Below are 21,347 nucleotides of genomic sequence, written 5' to 3' on the forward strand. Positions count from 1 at the left end.
CACATTATTTTGTTTCGTGCATTCTTTGGCATAGCCTATTCTTAGAGTTTCCATGTGAAGTTTCTACTAACACTGAACAGCAGGGGCGAGGAAGGCGAGAAGAACAAAAGTTTTCTACTAATACAGAGAGCTAATGAAGGATGCATTGGTCGTGGCCTGCAAAAGGAGCCGTTTAGTTGGAAAATAATTCTCCCATTCAACTTGAAGTGGGGAGAGGAATGAGAGTAGGGAAGCACGCAGACACGCTCAGCATTGTTCTGCTCATTCCATGTAATTACTGAGAAACTGAAAATAAAATTAATATGCAGGTATAAAAATGGGCTATATACTAAATAATTGAGATTTGTTGTACACTTCCACAGAAAAATACAAGAAATCTATAATAATATACATCAATTGTGCAGGTATCCAAGGCCTTCTAAGCATGTACCCTCGTGACACTTTCTAAATTCCCTTCCTTCCCCATACTGGGATACAATTCTTTAAGAATCTTATATATAGGCCTGTTCTAACGCCAGGAGGAAAATGCTTTCCCCAATTCTTCTTAAACCTAGTTGAAAAACTTTAGAGGTAAATACAGGGATGAGCATCTCAATTTGGAGAAACTACATTACTATATGTTGGAGACAGCTGAGATTTGTCCATTATAAGAGAAAATTGTCGATCATGTGAAAGATCACATCTGCACCATCTGAATTTATGAAGTGCGTCTTTACCTGCACCAAATTGATACAATGCTTATTGACCAGTAAGCTCAAATTTGCATACTTATGCGTCAGAAATGTCTATTAAAAAACCCATGATTACTTGTGTCATAATGCCTGAAATGGCGAATTTAGCTCTCCGAATCTAGCTTGTAATTCATCATGTAACATCACACAATGCATGAAACATTATGGAGCTATTTGAGTTGGGCTTTGCCGCCAGGGTAGGCAATGGGGCATTTATATCCAGTTTCTTAAGGCTTTCTATCTTTAGGTGTTGTGGCAATTATAATGTTACTAACCTGAAGTTCTGATAACAAACAACTTTGTATAGTTGACAGCACATGAAATTCAGATGCATAATGACCCTGAGCTTGGCATCAAGAATTTTTATGCAAAAATAGGGCAATAGTGGTTGAGTAGGTTTCTGTTAAAAAGCTGTTGGCTGGCCTAAATTCACTGCTCAGACGAAGAAAAACAAGAATTATTTTAAGAATTGGGTCTTACAATTCCCGGAAGCTAGACAAAGAAAATAATAAATTAAGAGAGAATCTACAGAAAGAAGAAACAGAAGTTCAGGATCAAGTTATAGAAAGCTGGAAAAGTGGAAATAAACAATGAGCATATAGAAGGATTGAGCATTGGTAGTCTAATCTAGTGTTCAAATAATTTAGATTTAGCTGGTGATAGCATTCAGATGGCATCTGACGGTTTAAATTGCAACAAAGGTCAAATTGCGATTAGGTGCATCATAAATATGTTGGATTCTGAAACTAAAGATGGCCTATGAAACAAGAAAACAAGTACCTTTTGAAACATGGAACTGTAAAAACAACTGCAGGTCACATAGGAAAGTAAGAAATCAAAACTGAAAGGAGATAAGTATGAGGTCTTCAAAACTATATATAAGAATCATCATCTAAGCTCTTGATTCTTGATAAAAATCACTCCTATTAAGGCCCTGTTTGGGGGAGCTGTTGGCAGTAGAGCTGTTGGAAGTAGAGCTGTTGGAAGTAGAGCTGTCTGAAGTAGAGCTTTTATGAAAAGCTGTTTGCTGTTTGGTAACTATAATTCTAAAGTGCTGTGGTACTTTAACATGTGTTTGGTAAATAAACTGAGAAAGTACTTTTGTATGACAAAATTACCATAAAGGACATTGCATGGTATTATACAACAGAGCCTAATAAAATATAACATATATTAATACATAATACACGATATAGTATAATATTACTGTAATGTAAAATAATATTATTATAATAGAGTAATATGACATTGCATAGCTAGCATAATAGTAATATAATTATTAGAGTAAATTAATTTTTCATAATATAACATAATATTAAATTATTTAATATAACATATTAATGTATTATGATATAATGTAATATATATTATATTTATAGTATAATACAATAATAAAGATATAAAATAATATAATTATTAGTATAAATTAATTTCTCATAATATAACATAATATTAAATTATTTAACATAACATATTAATGTATTATGATATAATATATTATAATATTATATTTATAGTATAATACAATAATAAAGATATAAAATATTATAATTATTAGTGTAAATAATTAATAATGTAAATTTTTTATCTTATTTATTTATTTATTCATTCATTCATTCATTTATATAAATATTTATTTATGCATTTATTTATTCTTTTTTTCTTTTCTTTTCTTTTCTTTTTTTCTCTTTTTTTTCTTTCCTTTTCTTCTTTTTTTTTTCCTTTTCTTTTCCTTTTCTTTTTTTCTTCTCTTCTTCTCCTTCCTTCCTCTACCCCGTTCTCCTTTCTTCTCCTCCCGCACGGCCGGCAGTGCCGGAAGGGGGCCACGCCGCAGCGGCCGCGGGAGGCGGCCGGGCCATGGCCGGCGGCGGCTGCGGCAGTCTCGGTGGCCACGGCTGGCCCCCTGGGAAGAGCTCTCCTCCCGCGAGGCCGACGGCGCCGGAAAGAGGCCGGGCCGTGGCGGATGCGGGAGGGGGTGGGTCGTAACCAGCGGCGGCCGTAGGAAGGGGGAGGGCGCCCCCTTCTTCTTCCTCTTCTTCCTCTTCTTCGGCACCTCCCCACCGTGGGACCTCCTTGTTCGGCGCCTCCCCTTTCCATGACGGGAAAATCGTGGCCGGCAGCCGCCATGGGAAGGGGAAGACCACCCGTCTTCCTCTTCTTCGGCACCTCCGCACCGTGGGAGAGGGAGGGGGTGCGGCGGCGGGGGAGAAGGAGAGGGTGCGGCGGCGGAGGAGAGGGAGTGGGGTTCGGTGGAAGAGGAACAGGCAGCGAGAGAGAGGTTTTTGGGAGGAATTTTTTTTTTGAATGGGGGTATTTTGGTAAAAAATACAGCTTCCCGACAAAGCTGAAAACAGCGTTTTCGGAAAGCTCCAAAATGGAGCTTCTGCCAAAAAGCTGTTTTCAGCTTCCCGCAAAAGCTGAAACAGCTTTTCCAAAATTTTATCAAACACCGTTTTTTACCTAAAAGTACTTTTGGAGGGCCAGAAAGTGCTTTTTGGCCCTCCAAAAGCTCCCCCAAACAGGGCCTAAATGACCTGGCAAGGGAGAAGATATTCTCAAGTCCTTGCAATAGAGTGGATCAAGCAAGTAAAAGTTGGAACTAAAGGATGGAGCTTAAGACAGGAACAAACTTTAGTACTTTGACCTAGTTTTGGAAGGGAAAAAATGGTTTTGATTTCAGACTGGCTCTGAAATCAAATGGACCGCATTCAATGGTCTATATGCACAAAAGATAGGTTACATTTGGATATGTTTTCATGAATATGTTGGATTCCTGATGACTAAACACTGGATCCCAAAAGCTTAAGCTAATAGGAAGTAGGTCAAGAATATATACCAGGTTTAATAACCCCTCTTCGCATGCATCCCGGACCACACACATGGAGGGACCACAATAACCAAAATAAGTCAAGACAACAATCTGGATGACTAAATAAATAATTGGCATGAAGGGAAGTCAAATTCATGACCTCCAGGAAACCTGAGCTCAAATACCATGATGAATGATCACTGGATCCTAAAAGCTTAAGCTAATAGGGAATGGATCAACAATGTATATCAGGCTTAACAATTCTGGATCTAAAATGATGTAAAACCTAAGTATAACTGCCTCCTACACCACATGTTAGCAAAGAAACTTCGATTCTTATAGACAAAAGCAAGAAACCAAGTAAAACATTTGATGAAAATGGAACAAAGCACAAAGATTCAAAGACCACAATGTTGAATCATGCAGAAAATACTAATGAGATAAGCTAATTGTATTCTATATGCCATAACTGCAAACATGGAATGCAGGAACAAAGCCTCTTAGCTGTGACGATGTTCATCCCAACCCTCACCATCACATAATGGGATGTTTATCTGAGGAACAAGAAAAAGAGGGTCCAGAACCAAGAAGATGTTGACAAGCGTCTAGATAAGACACATGGAGACACCCCCCTGCTCCGGGATATCTGGGGTATGGCTGGTGGAGGTATCACCTTTGGGGCAAGGCATGTTTACAGAAGGCGAATAGAGCTGCAGACTGGGTGGCTTCCTTTGTGGTGGATCACTCAAGTGGGGTCTTGTGGACTGGTGAGGCGGAGTTGCCTCGTGCTTTCCGAGATTTGCTTTTTTCTGATTTTCTTGGATGTATTCATACCAGAGTTGTGTGAGTCGTCCATTGCATCAAAAAACAACAAAAAAAAAAGAAATAGCAAGGTTAGTTTTGTCTTTTCAAGATTAAAAGTACCCTTCAACAACTCCAAGGCCATAGACTTGCAACATAGATTGCAGACATGAATAATTGCAGATAGATAAAGTATAAAAGGAAAACAGAATCGAGGCAAGCTGACCAAATTTTCTTCCCTAACAAGTTCAATGAGTGACCTAATGGCTTTGTAGTTCGGAGAGGCACCTAGTGGAGGGGCAGGGGTGATGCAGGGACAGGCTAATGATGACATTTTCCTCACATACTTATCCATTTAAGGTCATTTCCTCTATTTGAGGATGAATTGTGTCACATATATCTAAACAAAATTAATGCAGTTTCTAGATGAAAATAATGGTAGACGGTTGATATTAGTGAATTGGAATCAGTCATTGATATGTATCAGAAAAATGAAGAGAGTTCCAGCGTAAAAAATGGCAGTCAGGCTCATTTTAACAACCACCTTAATATATTGGCATCATTAACTATGTCATGATACCAAGAAAGCAACATACCTGAATAGTGCTGTGAGCAAAAATTCTTTGTTTACTTTTTCGGAAGCTGACATCTACCCTTTCCCAGGGAACTCTGGTTAGACCTTTGATCATTGCCTCTGCAGTTGTTAAAGAAAACATGAGATGCATGAGACACTGTCTACGAAGGGAAGCAGTGAAGAAGCAGCACACAGAACTGCTACTATACCTATCCTATAACATCCTCACTGTTCAGGGGCCACACTCATCAGCATACAATTACTAAATGAAATAAAAGAACCAAGACAATTATTTTGATGTTTACTGTAGATATATTAGTTTGAGGCAAGACTACAAAAATGTATTACAATAATAGCACTTCAAGTGAACTGATACCAAACCGGTCCGGTGGCCAACCGGTACGCCTACCGGTACCAATTCGGCGATCCTTACTATAGAGAGAATAAACTAGATTCACTATATAGGTATTATTGTAATATTTACATCTTTATTATAAATACGAGGAAAGAGAGGCAGCCAGCCCTAGTCATTTTTGGTTGGTTCTTGCAATATATTTTTTTCTCTTCTTCTCTTCTTCCCCTTTTTCTTTCTTCTCTTCTTGTCTTCTTATCTCTTATACATAGTTCTGATTACTTCAACATGGTATAAGAGTGGTCATTCAGATGTCGGGTTCTACATACTGTGTTTGAGTTCTTTTCCTTTCATTATCCTCATATTTAATAGCAGGAAAAGAAAGAAAAACTCCTTTGCACAATAACGAATTAGAAGAAGCCCTAATTTTGAGTCATCTTGGTTGAAGGAACAAGAAGAAGATTCTAAAAGGAATAGCAATGCAGATCTGATCAGGTCTAGATTCCAGAAGATATAGCTATGCAGATGTAGATTAGATCCAGACAGAAAGGGATACTATTCTTAGATCTTATTGTGATCAGATCTAGACCAGACTGCAGACACTGACTCTAGTAAAACAAAAGACGAATTCTTAAGGTTATTTGTGGAGATTAATCGGTATTTCAAATCTGGCATAGTCACGAGCAGCCAGAAATCTGGTATTTGACTCTCTTAATCCATTCTTGAATTGAAGATATCTTCAATAGTGAATCAGAGGTGAGTTTTGAAGATAGGAGAGCACCAGAATTTGAGGTTTTGATTCAAAACCCTAATCAGATTATTACATCTATAAGATTAGATGAGTACAAGCTATGGCTGCCTAACTTTTTATTACTGATCAAGGGTTGTTTGGGTATATCAAAGGTGCTACCAGGAAGCTCGAGAAGACTGATGATGAGGGGAATCTTAAGTGAGAAAAAGAGAATGCTCAGATAATGTCTTGGCTGTAGCCCATGACACCAAAGATCTATGAAACTGTGGTTTTTCTAGATACAACATTCAAGATATAGAGTAAGGTCAACTCTACGTATTCGCAAAGAAGACCCATCAGGGTATTTGGGAGGAACTAGATCATCATTCCCACAGATGGTGAGCATAGCAGAAGCAGATTGAAGAGAGAATTTTTATATTTTTGGCTAGCTCGACTAATGCATTTAAAGAGTTTGAGGGCAGATTTTAATAAGAGAGGAGCTATGCACTATGGATTATTTTTTTTTTCCTTCGTGAAAAGTGAAGAAAGTAGGAGGGAGATGAATCCTGAAACTTCTATTGATGTCCCTGAACATTCTGCATTAGTTTCCTCATCTTCTAAGGGAGATAGGAGAGGAAGCAAAAAGAATAATGTGTTCTAGGGAAGATTTGCATTACACCCATTGTAGCAAGGAAAAAACAAATAGAGAGCACTTATTGGATGAAATATCCTCTTTTCCAGCCTGCTACACTAACTAAGAGAATGGACTGCAAAGAAGAAACTGCAGGCAGCTGCTGATCATGCTGTAGAGGGGCTTCCTGGGACCCTTCAAATATTTGCTCAGTCTCCTATGAAACAGGCTTCTACTCCTAGAATCAGTAAAGATCCCTTCTCTGATGAGGTAATTAGACTCAAACAACTTCTAACTTGCCTCAACTCCACTGCTTCCACTGTGCTTGCTAAATCAAGTATGTCTACTATCTTAGTCTCTTGTGAGCCTTCTGCTAGTGCATCTTGGATCATTGACTCGGGTGCCACTGATCATATGACTAGTTCTGCATCCTTATTTTCCTCTTGTTCCTTAAGTAGGATAGGAAAAGTTAGAATTGCTGACAGATCCTTTCCAATAATTTCTGGAAAGGGGAACATCAAAATCAGTAAAAATATTACCTTCGATTCAGTTCTTCATGTTCCTGACTTGCATACTAATTTGCTTTCAGTTCGTCGCCTCATTAAAAACTTGGATTTTGTTGTAACCTTCTTTTCTACTCATTATGTTTTCCAGGATAGACAGACAAGGAGAATGATTAAGAGTGGTTGTGAAGCTGGAGGGCTTTACATTCTTGATGGAGATGTCACCTCTTTTTTTCATTCTTCTAGTATTAGCTTTAGGGAAAATAAAGATGCAATAGCTGAGGTTCATCTTTGGCATGCTAGAGTAGGATTTAATTATTTGGAAATTCAATTTTCTGAATTATTCAAATTTGCTTCTTCTGAAAGTCTTCAAAGTTCTGTTTACCAGTGGGCAAAATAATGTAAAACAACTTGTCCACATTCAGTAACAGTTACTTGTCCTTTTGACCTTGTTCATTTAGATGTCTGGGGTCCTTGACCTGTCGTTGCTATGGATGGCCATAGATATTTCATTATCATTATTCAAGATGTACTTCGCTTCATATGATAAAAAGCAGAGAAGAAGTACTGCACACCACTCAGAATTTTCACAAGATGGTGAAAACAAAATTTAGCAAGAAAAATAACAGTTGCGAGGAGATGAGGACGGGTAATGCGCGAGAATTTTTTGAGAGAACTCTGAACATATTTCTTGACGATGTGGGGTGGGATACATAAATTTTCCTGTGTCTCAACCCCTCAACAGAACAGTGTTTCAAAGAGAATGAATAGACATTTATTAGAGACAGCAAGGGCATTGTTGTTCCAACACAAGTTGCTAAAGAAATTTTGGTCAGATGCAGTGCTTACAGAAGCCTATGTGATTAACAAATGCCATCTAGGGTGTTGGACATGAAGACACCATTATTTGTTCTTGATCCCAAATTGTATCTTTTTCTCTTCCTCCCAAGATTTTTGGTTGCCTATGCTTTATTCATGTTGAGGATCCCAAACAAGCTGAATGGGATCCTCGAGCAGTTAGATTTTATTAGAATAATCCTCCATACAGAAGGGGTATAAATGTTTTGATCCTCAAACTGGAAGGAAATATGTCACCCAGGACGTCGTTTTCAACAACTCTTAGTTATATTTTAATTCCCCTTGAGTCCTATTAAGGGGGAGTCTAGTTGGATGGAAAAGCCTTCTTTGATACCTCAATTTCTATTTCTATTATTTCTCATTCTGTTCATCCTGATCATCCATCCTCTCCTCCTGTTCTTGATAAGCCTGGTAGTCAAAAAGAAACTAAGGCTTTAGTTAATCTTGATGACTCTGTGCCTGCTACAGAGAAGACTGATCTAATAGAGGTGATTGTCTATCAAAGAATGAATAAGATGCCTGCTTCAGTTAATAATTGAGACCAGTCAAAATCCTCATTGCTGACTCTAGGTAATTTTGATATTCTCTCTTATTTCTGCTCCTATATCCAATGAAATTGGTATTTCTAATGAGAACTCAGATTTGAATCTTTTGACTGATACTCTAAAGGTACTTTCATTTGCAGTAAATTATTCTTGGTGTTACAACAACTAGAAGTCAAGAAGCCTTTCTGAATGGGGAATGACAACAGCAGGTATAGATGCATCCACCGCCTAGATATGTGATTGAAGGGAAGGTATGCAAGTTGAAAAAGGCTATCTATGGCCTTATACAATCTCCAAGAGCCTAGTTTGAACCACTTTCTAAAGCCATGATCAGATGTTGATATTCACATAGCAATGCAGATCATACTCTTTTCGCAAAGAAGGAAGATCATCTCACAATTCTGATAGTGTATGTTCATGATATGGCAATAACTGGGATTTTTTTAAGAAATCAAGAGGTTGAAGGAATTTTTGGCTATAGAATTCGAAATTAAAGATCTTGGAGATCTTAAGTATTTTCTTGGAATAAAGGTTGCTCAATCTGAAAAGGGGATATTTGCCTATCAAAGGACGTATACCAAGACCTATAGAAGGAAACCAAGAAAATTGGGTGTAGGCCAGCAGACACGTCTATTGTTCCCAATCATTCTATGGGTGAGTTTGATGGAAATCCTTATCCTAAGATACAAAGGTACCAGTGGCTGGTTGGACAGTTGTTGTACTTGTTCTGATCAGGCCAGATATAGCTTATGCAGTGAGTGCAGTCGATCAATTTATGCATCGTCCTAGAGTTCCTGACTCTCAATCTGTTGAGAGAATTCTGAAATATTTGAAGTCCTGTCCAGGAAATGACCTGTTATTCACAAAGAATGAACATTCCCAAGTGGAGGCAATTTCAAATGCTGACTGGGCAGGATCAATGGGTAATAGAAGATCTACTAAAGGTTATTGCACACTTGTAGGAGGCAACTTTGTTACATCGAGAAGCAAGAAACAGATAGGAAGTGCTGACTCTAGTGCAGAGACTGTGTATATAGCTATATATCTTGGTGTACAGAAATACTTTGGTTAAAGATTCTATTGCAGGAGTTAGGAATGTAGCCACCATTTCCTTTGAAGTTGTATTGCAATAATAAAACTGCTACAAATATTGCCAATTATCCAGTTCAGCATGACAGGACTTAGCATATATAGCTCAAACATCACTTTGTTTGAGAAAGATTGGATTCAAGGGAATTGTGTTCACCTTATGTTCTTTCTAATAGTCAAGTTGCAAATATATTCACTAAGGGGCTCTAAAAGCCTAAAATTCATGTCTTTGCTGGACAAGCTGGGCATGGAAAATATATATGCTCAGCTTGAGCAGGAGTATAAAGAGAATAAATTAGGTTCACCATAAGGGCATTAATGTAATTTGCACATATTTTTTTATAAATAGGAGGAGAGGGGTAGCTGGCCCTAATCGTTTTTGGTTGGTTCTTCCAATATTTTTTTCCTTTCTTCTTCTCTTCTTCCCTTCTTCTTTCTTCTCTTATTGCCTTCTTATATCTTATACAAAGTTCTGATTAATGCAACATAAACAAATATATGTACACATATACTGAATTCAGTACATTTGTCTCCTAGTATAACCCATAATAAAAGGGATGCGACGATGACAAGAGTTATATTACACAAAAACTAGGCAATGACAGAGCAGCATGTTATATGTATAGTGCCCCTTAAAAATCCTGCACCAGCAGTTACAGCCCCACATGCATTTTAACCATTATGCTCCAATTCAAGAGGCAGAGTTTAACATATGGTTATACATGTAATAATTAAAAAGCTCATCCATTTAGTGATCTTTCTAAAAAACCATTTCCACCATCTAATTATAGGAGGCATAAAGAATAAAGACTCTTATCAAAACAGTACCTTGAAAACTTCAGCTCAACAGACTGGTATATTGAAGAAAATAACACAAAATTCAGTAATAAAACTTAAGACAAACCTTCCATCTCACTTGCAGTCTTTGGTTGAGAAACCATTGTCTCCAAAATATCTTCCTGCTGCACAATAGCAGTTTTCGGTTTCTCCACGTAGACAACATGTGGATATTCCCCACTTTTTGTAAAACTTTCACGCTGAAATTAAGATAAATACAGCGCAATTAGATGGATGTGTTACGCTGAAATTAAGATAAATATGAAAACGATGCAATTGGATGAATATATTACGCCCAAACTAAAATGAATATTGAAAACACTACCTTGGGAAGCTCATCTTGACGACGTATTGAAGATGTCTTCCAGCCAACAATAACTGAATGAGTTAAAGTGTTTCGTTAAGTGATTATCAAACTTCCTTACATGACAAAATTGATATAATGTAGTTACAATACTACATTGCACTACTAGTTACCAAAATAGGATACAATCATAGCATGCATTTGAGTAAGCAACACAACGCTTGAAAGATTGCAAAGCAGACCTGCAGAAAAAATCAAGCAAATTTGATCATAATGTGGTAAAATATTAAAGCAAAGCTCTTAATAACAAAGATTAATGATCTACAAAGACTTACATGAATTTGAGATCTCCACAGTCATTGACCATCCGAAGGAGAAGAGGAGGCTTTCCCTCATCTTTGTCTTTAAGGAACAGATGCTTTCCTGTTCTTCCAATAATCCACGAAATATGATATGCCATCTTTTCTAGTGCATAGGAGCCACGGAGAATTGGGATCTGCAAGTTATTTTTTTAAGCTTATTTCAAATAAGCAATCACCATGGAAACGGTGCATCTTGATATAGACACATATTTATCTTATTCTAAATATTGCGTAAAGATGAAGAACTAACAGTTAGCGATGCACGAACCATAGAAAATAGTATAGAGCGAGAGAGGGAATTAAGTTTGGAAAATTGGGAAGACATGTATGATGTGTGCACATATATTTAAAGAGAAGAGAGTGTGAAAATATGAATCTGTAAAGTTTACCATTAACAGTAGACTGATAAGTAAATGTGGAAATATAAGTGACTTTAGAACAAACTTTGGGTAAACAAAGTTGTGCAGTCCTTCTATTGACTCTTTCAAGTTGTTCTCTCGTGTGATAGAGAACCCAAATATTTTTCTTCTTAAAAGATTCAAATAAGCATTCCCTCCGGGAAAAAGAAAAAGGAAGATTCAAATGAGCAGAAGCAACTGAACTACTTAGCTGATATGTACGTTATCCATTCTTGAGAACAATTGTGCTTTTGCATATTGTAATTGTTGGTTTAGTCTGCTTGATTTATTAATGATATCATGCCAACCTTCACTCCAGAGGAATTAATTAAATGAAAGTAAACAATAAACTATGGAGTTACAACTTAAAACATTTATTAGCAATGAAATAACTTAAGGGCCATGCTAAAATTAATTACATTAGATCAATAATTCCACAGGCTAACACAATAAAATGATGTTAGAAAAGGGTACGCTAGAACAAGCAAAAAACTAAAGTAGCTAATATGATGAACAGAATAAGTTCATGAAGACGATCAAATGGATATAGAAATTTCCAAACTGACATGAAAGCAGCCATCAGTTTAGCATAGTAAAATTGCAGTTACATCAAAGAGATTAGGATGTCTCAAAAATGGGTACTACAGAACCAAAGTAAACAAAGATTTCATGGCCTTGGATGACACCTGTTTGTGCAATCTTGAGCCAAGGTGAGGTGTTGCAAACGTTATAAAATTCATTGGCTCCAGTCCAGCTATTTTTCCTTTTAATTTTTCTTCCACATGTTGAGTTCCAGATGTATAAGTTTTAGAATCCCCATTTTCCTCTGGACATTTTGTCGACAGATCTTTTTCATATAATATACCGATGGCATATCTTGCAATCAAACCACCCAGTGAATGCCCAACAAAGGATATCTTTTCAAGCTCAGGTCGGCGTGCAACAACTGATATGACCTGATTTCATAAACTTGGAAATGTAAGGCAACAGGTATACTGCAGTATAATAAATAAAGAGCTTGTACCAATGAAAGCTAATATGTTGGTTCCACCAATTTACAGGAAAAAAAAACACAAACTAAGAGGTACACCTAGAAATGACACGACTGGCATTATAAATTGTTACACTTAGTTCCTCAATGGAGCATAAAATAAAGGTTGAAATCTAGTGAGAATAGTCATGTGCACCTCTTCCGCTAGTCTCTCTCCCATCACGTCAACACCATCAAACGTGAGGGTTGAGCAATTACATTCACTGCCTGCAAAATACAAAGTAATAAATCATACTCATATACAAAGGAAAAAAGAAGAAACATAAGTGCAGCATGTGCATGTAACAAGTATGACTGCCTTCATTTCTCATGTCAGTTTTACGGGCTTGTTTGCAATTACGAAGGCATAGTGGGAGGTGAACATGTCCCATTAGATAAAAATCTTGAAAGGGAGTTTACTAGTAGTTCACTTCAGATAAGTTCAATTGACAGAAGACATTGTTGTCTTTGTCAGACTGTGAGCATTAAGCCTAGATTAGTTCCAATTAAAAATTATGACATTAGATGTTGATATAAAGCAAGTTCTGGTCATCCTTTCTGATGGTCAGTAGTGGCCTGTTTGTCAACCTTATAGTATCCTGTATATTTCTTTTTTGCTGTTGCTCCTATATCCATGACCTTGTCGATCATCAGATGACCAGTAAGCTTCTTAAACCTCTGCAGCTATTTGACATCCACTCTAAATGTATACAAGTTGATGCCTCTGTTTTATTACTTCTCCTTTTGTGGCATCTGTCTCCATGCTTTTCTTCACTGGATGGGCATGAATATATTGATTCTGTGCATACTGGATCTGGATAATTTTTTGCCAGCAATCTAACTGCCCTCTACCATGCACCCTGAAGCCATCTGTTTTGAATCTAGGCCCACTGCAATTCACCAAAACTCCTGCTAGTGCAGTCAATTGTTGAACCTCTTGCTTGAATATTTCTATCCACCATTCACTGTGACAAAGTCCTTAATCCCTAAGGTTGCATGCGTGAGACGGTGTTCTTTGCTAAATCACTCCAAGAGAAACTTTTAATTTAATTGCTACAGGCTTGGCAACCTATACATTGTGCAATCAATATCTGGTAGAAATCTGAAAGATCATTACACCTTGAATTCCTAAAGGCTTTTAGCTATATGATCATGATGGTTCAAGAATGAAACCCAAGCCAAATGAATCATGTAGCCTTCAGTACAGCTGCCTTTACTCTTTTTCTATCAGACCTAGAAAAGGGGAAAAGAAAACAATACCATACTAAAGGATAAGGGTACTCACAATGAACAAAAACATCTTCAGGATATTTCTTCACAAACTGTTTTGCAGCAAATCTCCAATTTGCAGCACTGCAAATGTAAAAGGAACTGCTTTAAAGAATAAGGAACAGATTGTATGGTGCAAGTTGCTCAGAAGAGCACACAGTACAGCAATAATAATCTATGAAATAATAGAATTTGAATCCAACTTTCCAAAAAGAAGAAGAAGAAGATAGACAAGAGAACCACATTCCAACGGCTGTTACCGCTGAAGGATTCAATTAGGAATGAACTAGATTACTGAGCTTTGTATTCTTAAATATCCGTGTCATTAATGTGCTCAGATCTACATGCACCGTAGGCTTTGGTTGACATTATGCTGACAAAATACAGTATTTTAGAATTTAAGCTATTCAACTGCTTAATTAAATTCGTCCCTACGGTGCCTGTTCAGAGTAATCGCCAAACTTATGAAGGGAAGAGAGCGGGGGACAAAACGTCAGTAATTCCAGGTGGGGCCCACTCCCCGCGCCATGTCAGCCTTATGGCCCCACTGGAAAATCACCATGGGCTACATCACTGATCAGTGTCTCGTTAATGGACGGAACAGCTGATCCCAGCGAAATTAGAAAAGTGGTTAAACAGATAGCATTAACAAAGGGATAAGAGGGATCAAAACAGTGAGATTTTTAAAACCAGAGGATCTCAAATTCATTACGAAAAAAAAAAACGAACAGGAAAGGGATCGATCCATCCCGTAGTACTAGACCTTCCGATGATGCCATTCGCCATCACCACCAGATGCGTCGGGATCCTCTGCTCCCCTTCCCGGCCTCCTCCTTTGTCCACCCTCTGATCTCCGCCGTCAACCACCGCCGGCGGATCGCAGGCCGGTTTGAAGCAACTCGGCCGCCGGAGGTAAGCCGAGTACCTCCGTCCCTTCCTCCTGCTTAGCTTTCCCCCCTCCACGGCCTCTCCTCTTCCTCGCGCGCCCGGAGCCATCTCGAGACTTCGATCTCTGACCTTCTCGTGGGATCGATTGGTCTTGGGAGGGGTTTTGTGGAAGGGAATTAGGGTTTTATAGGCTATTTTTTTGAAGGGGTCTCTCTCTCGCTAATATGCATTGCTTTCGCTCTCGCTGACATAAATCTCTAAGCTATTTTTTTTCTTCGTTCAAACTTGGAGTTGGCGGTCGCCTCGTAGGAAGAGAGAGGAGAGAGGTTGCCGCTCGACGCCTTGACCCTGTCCAATTTATTTATTTATCCAACTCCTCCTCCTCCTCCTTTATATTCTTATATAATTAATTCCCTTCACATCGCTGACGGATATCATTCATATTAACATCATATGCGAACCATCTCTCGGGACTTCCCGTGCGGCCATGCGAATGATGAATAAATCTCCACCGTCAGTCCCTGACACGGCCCACCTGTCTCTGAACTAGACCTGGCACTGACACCGTATATCACATGTAACACGCTTAAAATAACCAAACTATGTGCTTAAGATTCAGGGATTAAGGGAATCCGACATCATAAAAATCCAGATTCGGAAAGCAACTAAATCATGCTAACATAACTAAATTATTCAACAAGACAATGCATGCCAACTAAATTAAATATAGACGTACAATTGCCTCACTCAACGAACAAATGATTTGAATCGGACTAACTTCTTCTTATCGAATTCAAGTCAGATTCTTTGCGTTACATTAGAAATTGCTCCAGTTACGTAATAGCTCACGGCGTATTATTGGTCGGACTTCGAGTCCGGTTTAATTTGTTAACAAAATTTAGCTCGATTGGTCTAATCAGGACTACGAGGTCCATGTCCGACGCGCCCTTCTCGGGCACCACTTCAACGATCTGCCTGTCCTCAAAAGTCGGGATGCGTTAATAATCGTGCGTAATCAAAAAGAGAACGCATGCGAAAAATTTATGCGGCCATGGCGTTCTAGACGAGCCAAGCGGGTCCCACAAAATGGCAATGCGTGACATAACGGAGTGACGATTATGGGGCCTCCCGGCCGCGGTAGGTATTGTGGTGACCAACCTGACGGGACCCCGTTCGAAAAGAATCGTGGACCGGGAAAAAAAAAATAATCACGCACCACGTCCTCTGAGCCACACATCTCGTAGGACCCACGGTGGACAAAAGAATATTAGCGTATTGGAATCTTCCTGCCCCCTTGTTTTCTTTCTGGGGACCAATAAAAGGACGGCAAAAGCGAAACCGTCACGGACCCCACTCGGCACAGGATACGCTAAGTCCCCGTGGTGGGACCCAGTGCACATGTGGGTGAACTGCAAAACGTGACTACCTGGTGAAGCGTTTGATGATCTTTAACGTTCGTCAGACCGTCTAACGATGTCTATGTAACGCTGGTAACGGCATGCTTCCGAAATCAAAGGTTGGACTCAAAGGAAAAATCAAAGGTTGGACCATTCGAAGCACGGACGAATACGAGATCATGTCTTGCAAACGATTTCAAAGTAGTTGTTTTGGAGCTTATCTTGTGGGGCATCTTCTAGAACAAGCACGGTGATCTTTTTCCATCTTCTAGAAGTGTCACCCGTACATATGGACCAAAAGAAAAGCAGCATATTTCATATTACATCAAATAACAAGATTTTAGGAACATTTGGCAGCTTTAGGATTGACAAAAAGGAAAAAAAAAAAAAAAGGTGAGGCCGATTCTAAATTCTAGCTCCCTTTGATTAGGGCTGTCAACGGGCCGAGCTGCTCGGGCTCGGCTTGGGCCCGGCTCGGTAAAAGCCTGGCTCGAGCTCGGCTCGTTAGTTAAACAAGCCCGAGCCCGAGCCTAAAATAAGGTCCGTTTAAATCCGAGCCCGAGTCCGAGCTCGAGCCCGAGCAGCTCGCGAGCCCAAACGAGCCTTAATAATTTAATTGGGTCCCAATTAAATTTGGACTCAACCCAATTAAATTTTATTTGGCTCAATCAATTTCAATTCCAATCTGATTGAACCCAGTTGGATTTAGATCGGACCCAACCCGAGCTAATCCAAATCTATTTAATTTCTTTAAATCGGATTGGACTGGTTCGGGTTCGAACTCAACCCGTTAACCCAAATCCAACCCAACCCGTTAAATTCCCTCCACCGCTCATCCGCTCCACAGTTCTTCTCCTTTCTCGGTTTCTCCACTCTCCAGAACCTTCCAGGCTCCAGCACCACCGACCACACCACCACCAGCGAGGCCCCTCCCCCTCTTTCTTCTAGCAAGGCGATAGAGGACAGTGCTCGCGGCCGAAGTTGGCGGCCGCCGCACGCGACAATGAGGGGGGGGAGGAGAAGCCCTCCTCCACTAGCGACACTGTGACAGAGGAGGGGAGGAGAAGCCCTCTTCCACCGGCGACACTGCAAACAGAGGAGGGGAGGAGAAGCCCGCGGTCGAGCCCGCGGCCGACGCCCGTGCCGGCGGTGATCGCGGCCGAAATCGGTGTCTTTTCTCTTTTCTTTTTTCTTTCCTTCTTTCTTCTCTTCTTCTTCTTTTCTTTCTTTCTTTGCTTCGTTCTTCTCTGTCTCCGACGACGAACCGAGCTCTGCTCGGGGATGGCCGGATGGCGATGGGGTGAGGCGGGCTCGGGCTCGCTCTCGGGCTCGGGCAAACGAGCTTTACCGAGCCCAAGCCCGAGCCGGGCTGTGCCAACCGAGCCCGAGTCCGAGCCCAATACAAGACTAACAGCCCTCCCTTTGGTTGCATGGATAGGGTTAAAGATAGGAATAATGTATGGTGTGAAAGGAAGGGATGGTGGAGCAATGGTAGGATTTTGAAGAGGATCGACCGCACAAGATGCATTCGGCAACATCAAGTGAAGAATACAAGCAGGAAGTACAAAAAAGTAGAGGGGATCGTGGCTCCTCATAATGACAAGGATATCACCCAATAAACTGTTCGCTAGCAAGAGGATCGTAGCCCAAAGGAACAAAACCAATCCACCAAAGTCCATCAGTCACTAAAATCCCTAGGCTTTGTGCACTCCAAACAAAAAATTCCACCTACGCATATCATAATTTTTTGAGAGTCCAACTTTACCAACAAGCCCTCCGATGGAAGTTAAAAATACTAATTTCTTAGCACAAGCAAAGCGGCTCGACAATAAAGACACTTTGAGCCTCAGCCACAACATCCTTGGTAATCTTGGAGATATTCTTGTGTATCTCATGCGACATATTAATAAGGAGTTTTTGTATGCATACCCTCCAAAATATATAAAATTATATGAATATTCTCGTAAAATTATTATTTATATGTATACCCTCAATAAATACTTATTTTGCATGTATATCCTTCTTTTATATATATATATATATGTGTGTGTGTACACACACCCATACCATCTAACACCATTAAAAAATAAACGATTTAAATTTGAAATAACTAAAATACTCTTATAAGTGGACACGCAAAAAGAAAACTTTATAAGGATATACATGCAAATAGCAACTTGCAAGGGTATTTATGTAATTATGCAAAATGTGAAAAGAGGAGTGGAAATGCTGGGAGCTTCCTATCCCAATGCGAAAAGAATAAGCCATGTCTTCACGAGAACTTCAGGAGGAGACAAAAGTGCTCGATTTCTCATCTCCATTGCAGGCAAGTTTCTTGACTTCAAGCAAATCACATGGCCATTCACATCATCTGCTTATATCTAATACCATCCAATGTGGTTGACCTTGCTTTACAATTCCCTACTACACAATTCTTGTTTGTATTTGTTGATGTACCACTAGATCTCAAAATCTTGTGCTGCTCGAGAAGGAATCGACCATGTATCCTCAAAACTTAAAAAATTATTATTATGGAAGGACTTATTAAAAAACTAGACTCGAAATAACAAATGAATGGTATAATGAAAAATTAGCCTCAACAGGAATTTGACTTTGCGGTATTCGCATTGATACCATGTTAATTTATCACTAGATTGCAAGAGTTTAAATTATTAAGAAAGTGGTTAACAATGTATACCAAGCCTTAACGGTATCAAAAGCTTTAAAAGGATGTGTAAAGGAAACCTCTCCCTCCCTCCCTCCTTCTCTCTCTCTCTCTCTTTAAAAAAAGAAGGAAACTTCTGCAAGTAGGTGTAAATTGGTAAAAAGGTGTGGGTTTGGATACTCTGATTATATGGGTGAATCAAATCTTTCTCTATTGTATGAATCTAATCCATGAAAAGCAGGTATGGTTGCATTCAAGCTAGATTGGGTCGTGTGTTGTCCAAGATTTGCTATATGCTCAAGATGTCTAACTAGCGTGTTGCTCAGGGTCCTCTGGCTGGAATCCATAGGCCATATCAGAGTTGCAAGGTAGAAGAGGATTTATTCTGGCGATCTATAAAAATATTTTCTTTTTTTTGTTTGAGAAGCATGTTGATCAGTCATAAAAGCACACTAATGCGCATTTAGCCATTGGCCAAAAAAAAAAAAAAACGTTTGGATAAAGCTTGGCTACTTGGTGGCGAACAAATACTCCTTACTCTCGTCAACCAAAAAAAACGTTTCTAGAGTTGCTTCAAATGCCCTACATAAGATATTATTTATCATGAGAATCTAAAGCACTATCATTGGTCTCCACTCCAAGAGAAACGAGAATAGGTAAGTGTCAAGTGAGGTTCACAGGATTTTCGACCATGCAACAGGGCAGGGAACTAAGAAGGAAAAAGGTGGGAAGGGAGATTTAGGCTTTTCCTTAACAAAAACTGCTACACATCATCCCTCCTGATCACTTCTCAATTTGCTAGTCGTAAACAATACTTCCAAGTTGGTGTGATAGGCCAGAAATAGGTACTATCAGTTGGGGCCTTGAATACTATTCAATAAACAGAGTGGTGATCAAATGGGTAAATTTTAGCATTTTTTATAATTACTTATAAGTAAAGATTTACATTAGTAAATAAAGCTGTATCTTGTTTGAATAAAGAGTTAGTGATGATTCCGCAAGATTAAGAGTAAGAGACAGTTCAACATAGTGACATCGCCGAATATATGTGCTATTCAGTAATCCAGATTAAAATCTTTGATCCGATGTTAATATGCTTTCTTTGTTTTTTGTACAAAATAATATGTTTTCCATTACATTATACAAAAGTACTGAAGATCATGTGCAAGAGTTACTTCCAAATGAAATAATTAATGAGAGGTAGATTCGTCGACATAAATAATTGGGCTCAAAACTTAATTGCTTAAGCTTTTTAGTTGAATTAGGTTCTAGCTTGTAGACATACCTTCTAGATAGATTCGAACTCTATGTTTCTTTCCAAGAAATGGTGTTAAAGCCAATGCTGACAATCTTGGGTAAACTCTTGTAGTTGTAAAGATGATCAAATGAGTAGCTCTTATAAACAATGGTAACCTGTTGGCTAATAGGGTTGAGTCAGTGGTTGTAGTGTGTTAAACTGATATGGCAAGGGGATTTGTTAGAGCAATACTAGGTTTGAGCACTAGCTTGAGCATAGTTCTTGGAAAGAGTGGACTCTTGTAGGGGAAAGATGAGATGTGGCTCATGGAGAGTGGGACTCTTGGACTCTTGTAGGTTTGAGCACCTTGGGGAGGAGTAGTAAGAGTAGCTTGATTGAAGTGGAAGAATATTAACAATCATCTACGAGGTTCAGTCTCACATGGAATAATTAGTGAGAGATAGATAGATTTAAATAGATAATTAGGTTCAAAATTTAACTTCATATGGTTGGGTTTTGATTTGGATATCAAGGGCTTCTTCTGGTTGGACTTGAATTTTCTCTATCTCCCTGATAAAAAATGTTGAGAATCATTTATAAGATTTAGTCCCACATGAAATAATTATATAGATAATTAGATCTAAAATTTAATGGCTCAATCTTTTTAGATGAATTGGATATCAAGATCTTCTTTTAGTTGGACACAAACTCCCCATTTTTTCCCTAAGGTAACTCTTGTAGTGGATTGGACTGGGGTGAAGAATTAGCATGAAATCTGTTTGGAGAATGGCCATGGATTAGACTCGAGTAAGAGTTGACTTGACCCAAATGTGAAAGAGCAGAACGTTTAGGATAGAAGGTAGCCGGAAAAAATACTTTTGTTTTTAGTTAACCGGATGATTCATAGATACCTAGTACAAATGCATCCACCAAAATCAGAAAATAACAAATCGCGAAGTGCCGTAGGCAACTCCCTCTCCCCACTTCATAGAGTACTTTTGGAGTGGTAGCTACATACGAGGCTATTTAATCTGCGGCCCCATTCGCCTCTCTGAAGATATTTCTGGCATGAAACTCCACGCCTTCGACTATGTCTTAAATATCGCGCAATAGGGGTGGCACTCGTGCACACTGCCGGTGCCCTTTTTTTTTGGGTAAAAGCGGCTACTCATTTCATATAATTCTAACGTGAGTACAACCAGCCATGTCACGGAAAAGTAAAAGATACAAAAGATGAGGGACGTCTGATGCCTCCGTCCAGAGAAAATCTCCAGAGTGCCGGGCAACAAAGGAGGCGATCCAGTCTGCTGGCATGTTCGCCTCCCTAAACACGTGTC

At 39.1% G+C, this 21,347-nt stretch overlaps 1 protein-coding gene across 11 annotated transcripts; it reads right to left on the reverse strand.

Annotated features, from left to right (window-relative positions):
• Positions 1-303: 303 nt before the first annotated feature.
• LOC103704263 (putative lipase ROG1) lies at positions 304-15,129 on the reverse strand. Of its 11 annotated transcripts, none has more exons than XR_015973721.2 (11): positions 14,587-15,129; positions 13,840-13,907; positions 12,712-12,782; positions 12,211-12,480; positions 11,100-11,260; positions 10,951-11,006; positions 10,786-10,838; positions 10,528-10,660; positions 4,938-5,035; positions 4,073-4,349; positions 304-716 (listed from the first exon to the last, which is right to left on the reverse strand). XR_015973721.2 is itself a non-coding variant. In XM_088711857.2 (11 exons), exons 1-11 carry the CDS (start codon positions 14,817-14,819, stop codon positions 592-594), a joined length of 1,404 nt encoding a protein of 467 aa, XP_088567983.2. In that variant the 5' UTR covers positions 14,820-15,129; the 3' UTR covers positions 304-591. The 11 variants fall into 11 exon arrangements, 8 of the variants coding, with proteins under 8 accessions (XP_088567983.2, XP_008785707.3, XP_088567984.2 ...); XR_015973722.2 differs by having other exon boundaries at positions 4,214-4,357; XM_088711857.2 differs by having other exon boundaries at positions 4,214-4,349.
• Between the last annotated feature and the right edge of the window lie 6,218 nt (positions 15,130-21,347).

This window comes from Phoenix dactylifera, chromosome 15 (genome assembly GCF_051530095.1).
Source record: "Phoenix dactylifera cultivar Ajwa chromosome 15, Ajwa_hap1_PhDact_Kaust_v1.1, whole genome shotgun sequence".
Lineage (NCBI taxonomy): Eukaryota > Viridiplantae > Streptophyta > Magnoliopsida > Arecales > Arecaceae > Phoenix > Phoenix dactylifera.

Bases quoted from the DNA above. Each gene is read 5' to 3' on its own strand.
- LOC103704263 (XM_088711857.2), bottom strand. From the start codon at position 14,819: ATGGCTCCGGGCGCGCGAGGAAGAGGAGAGGCCGTGGAGGGGGGAAAG. The intron at 11,261-12,210 runs GTGTCATCCAAG...AATAACTTGCAG, and splicing joins GCTCAAGATTGCACAAACAG to ATCCCAATTCTCCGTGGCTC. The intron at 717-4,213 runs GTGATACCTCCA...AATTTGGTGCAG, and splicing joins AAACATGCCTTGCCCCAAAG to GTAAAGACGCACTTCATAAA.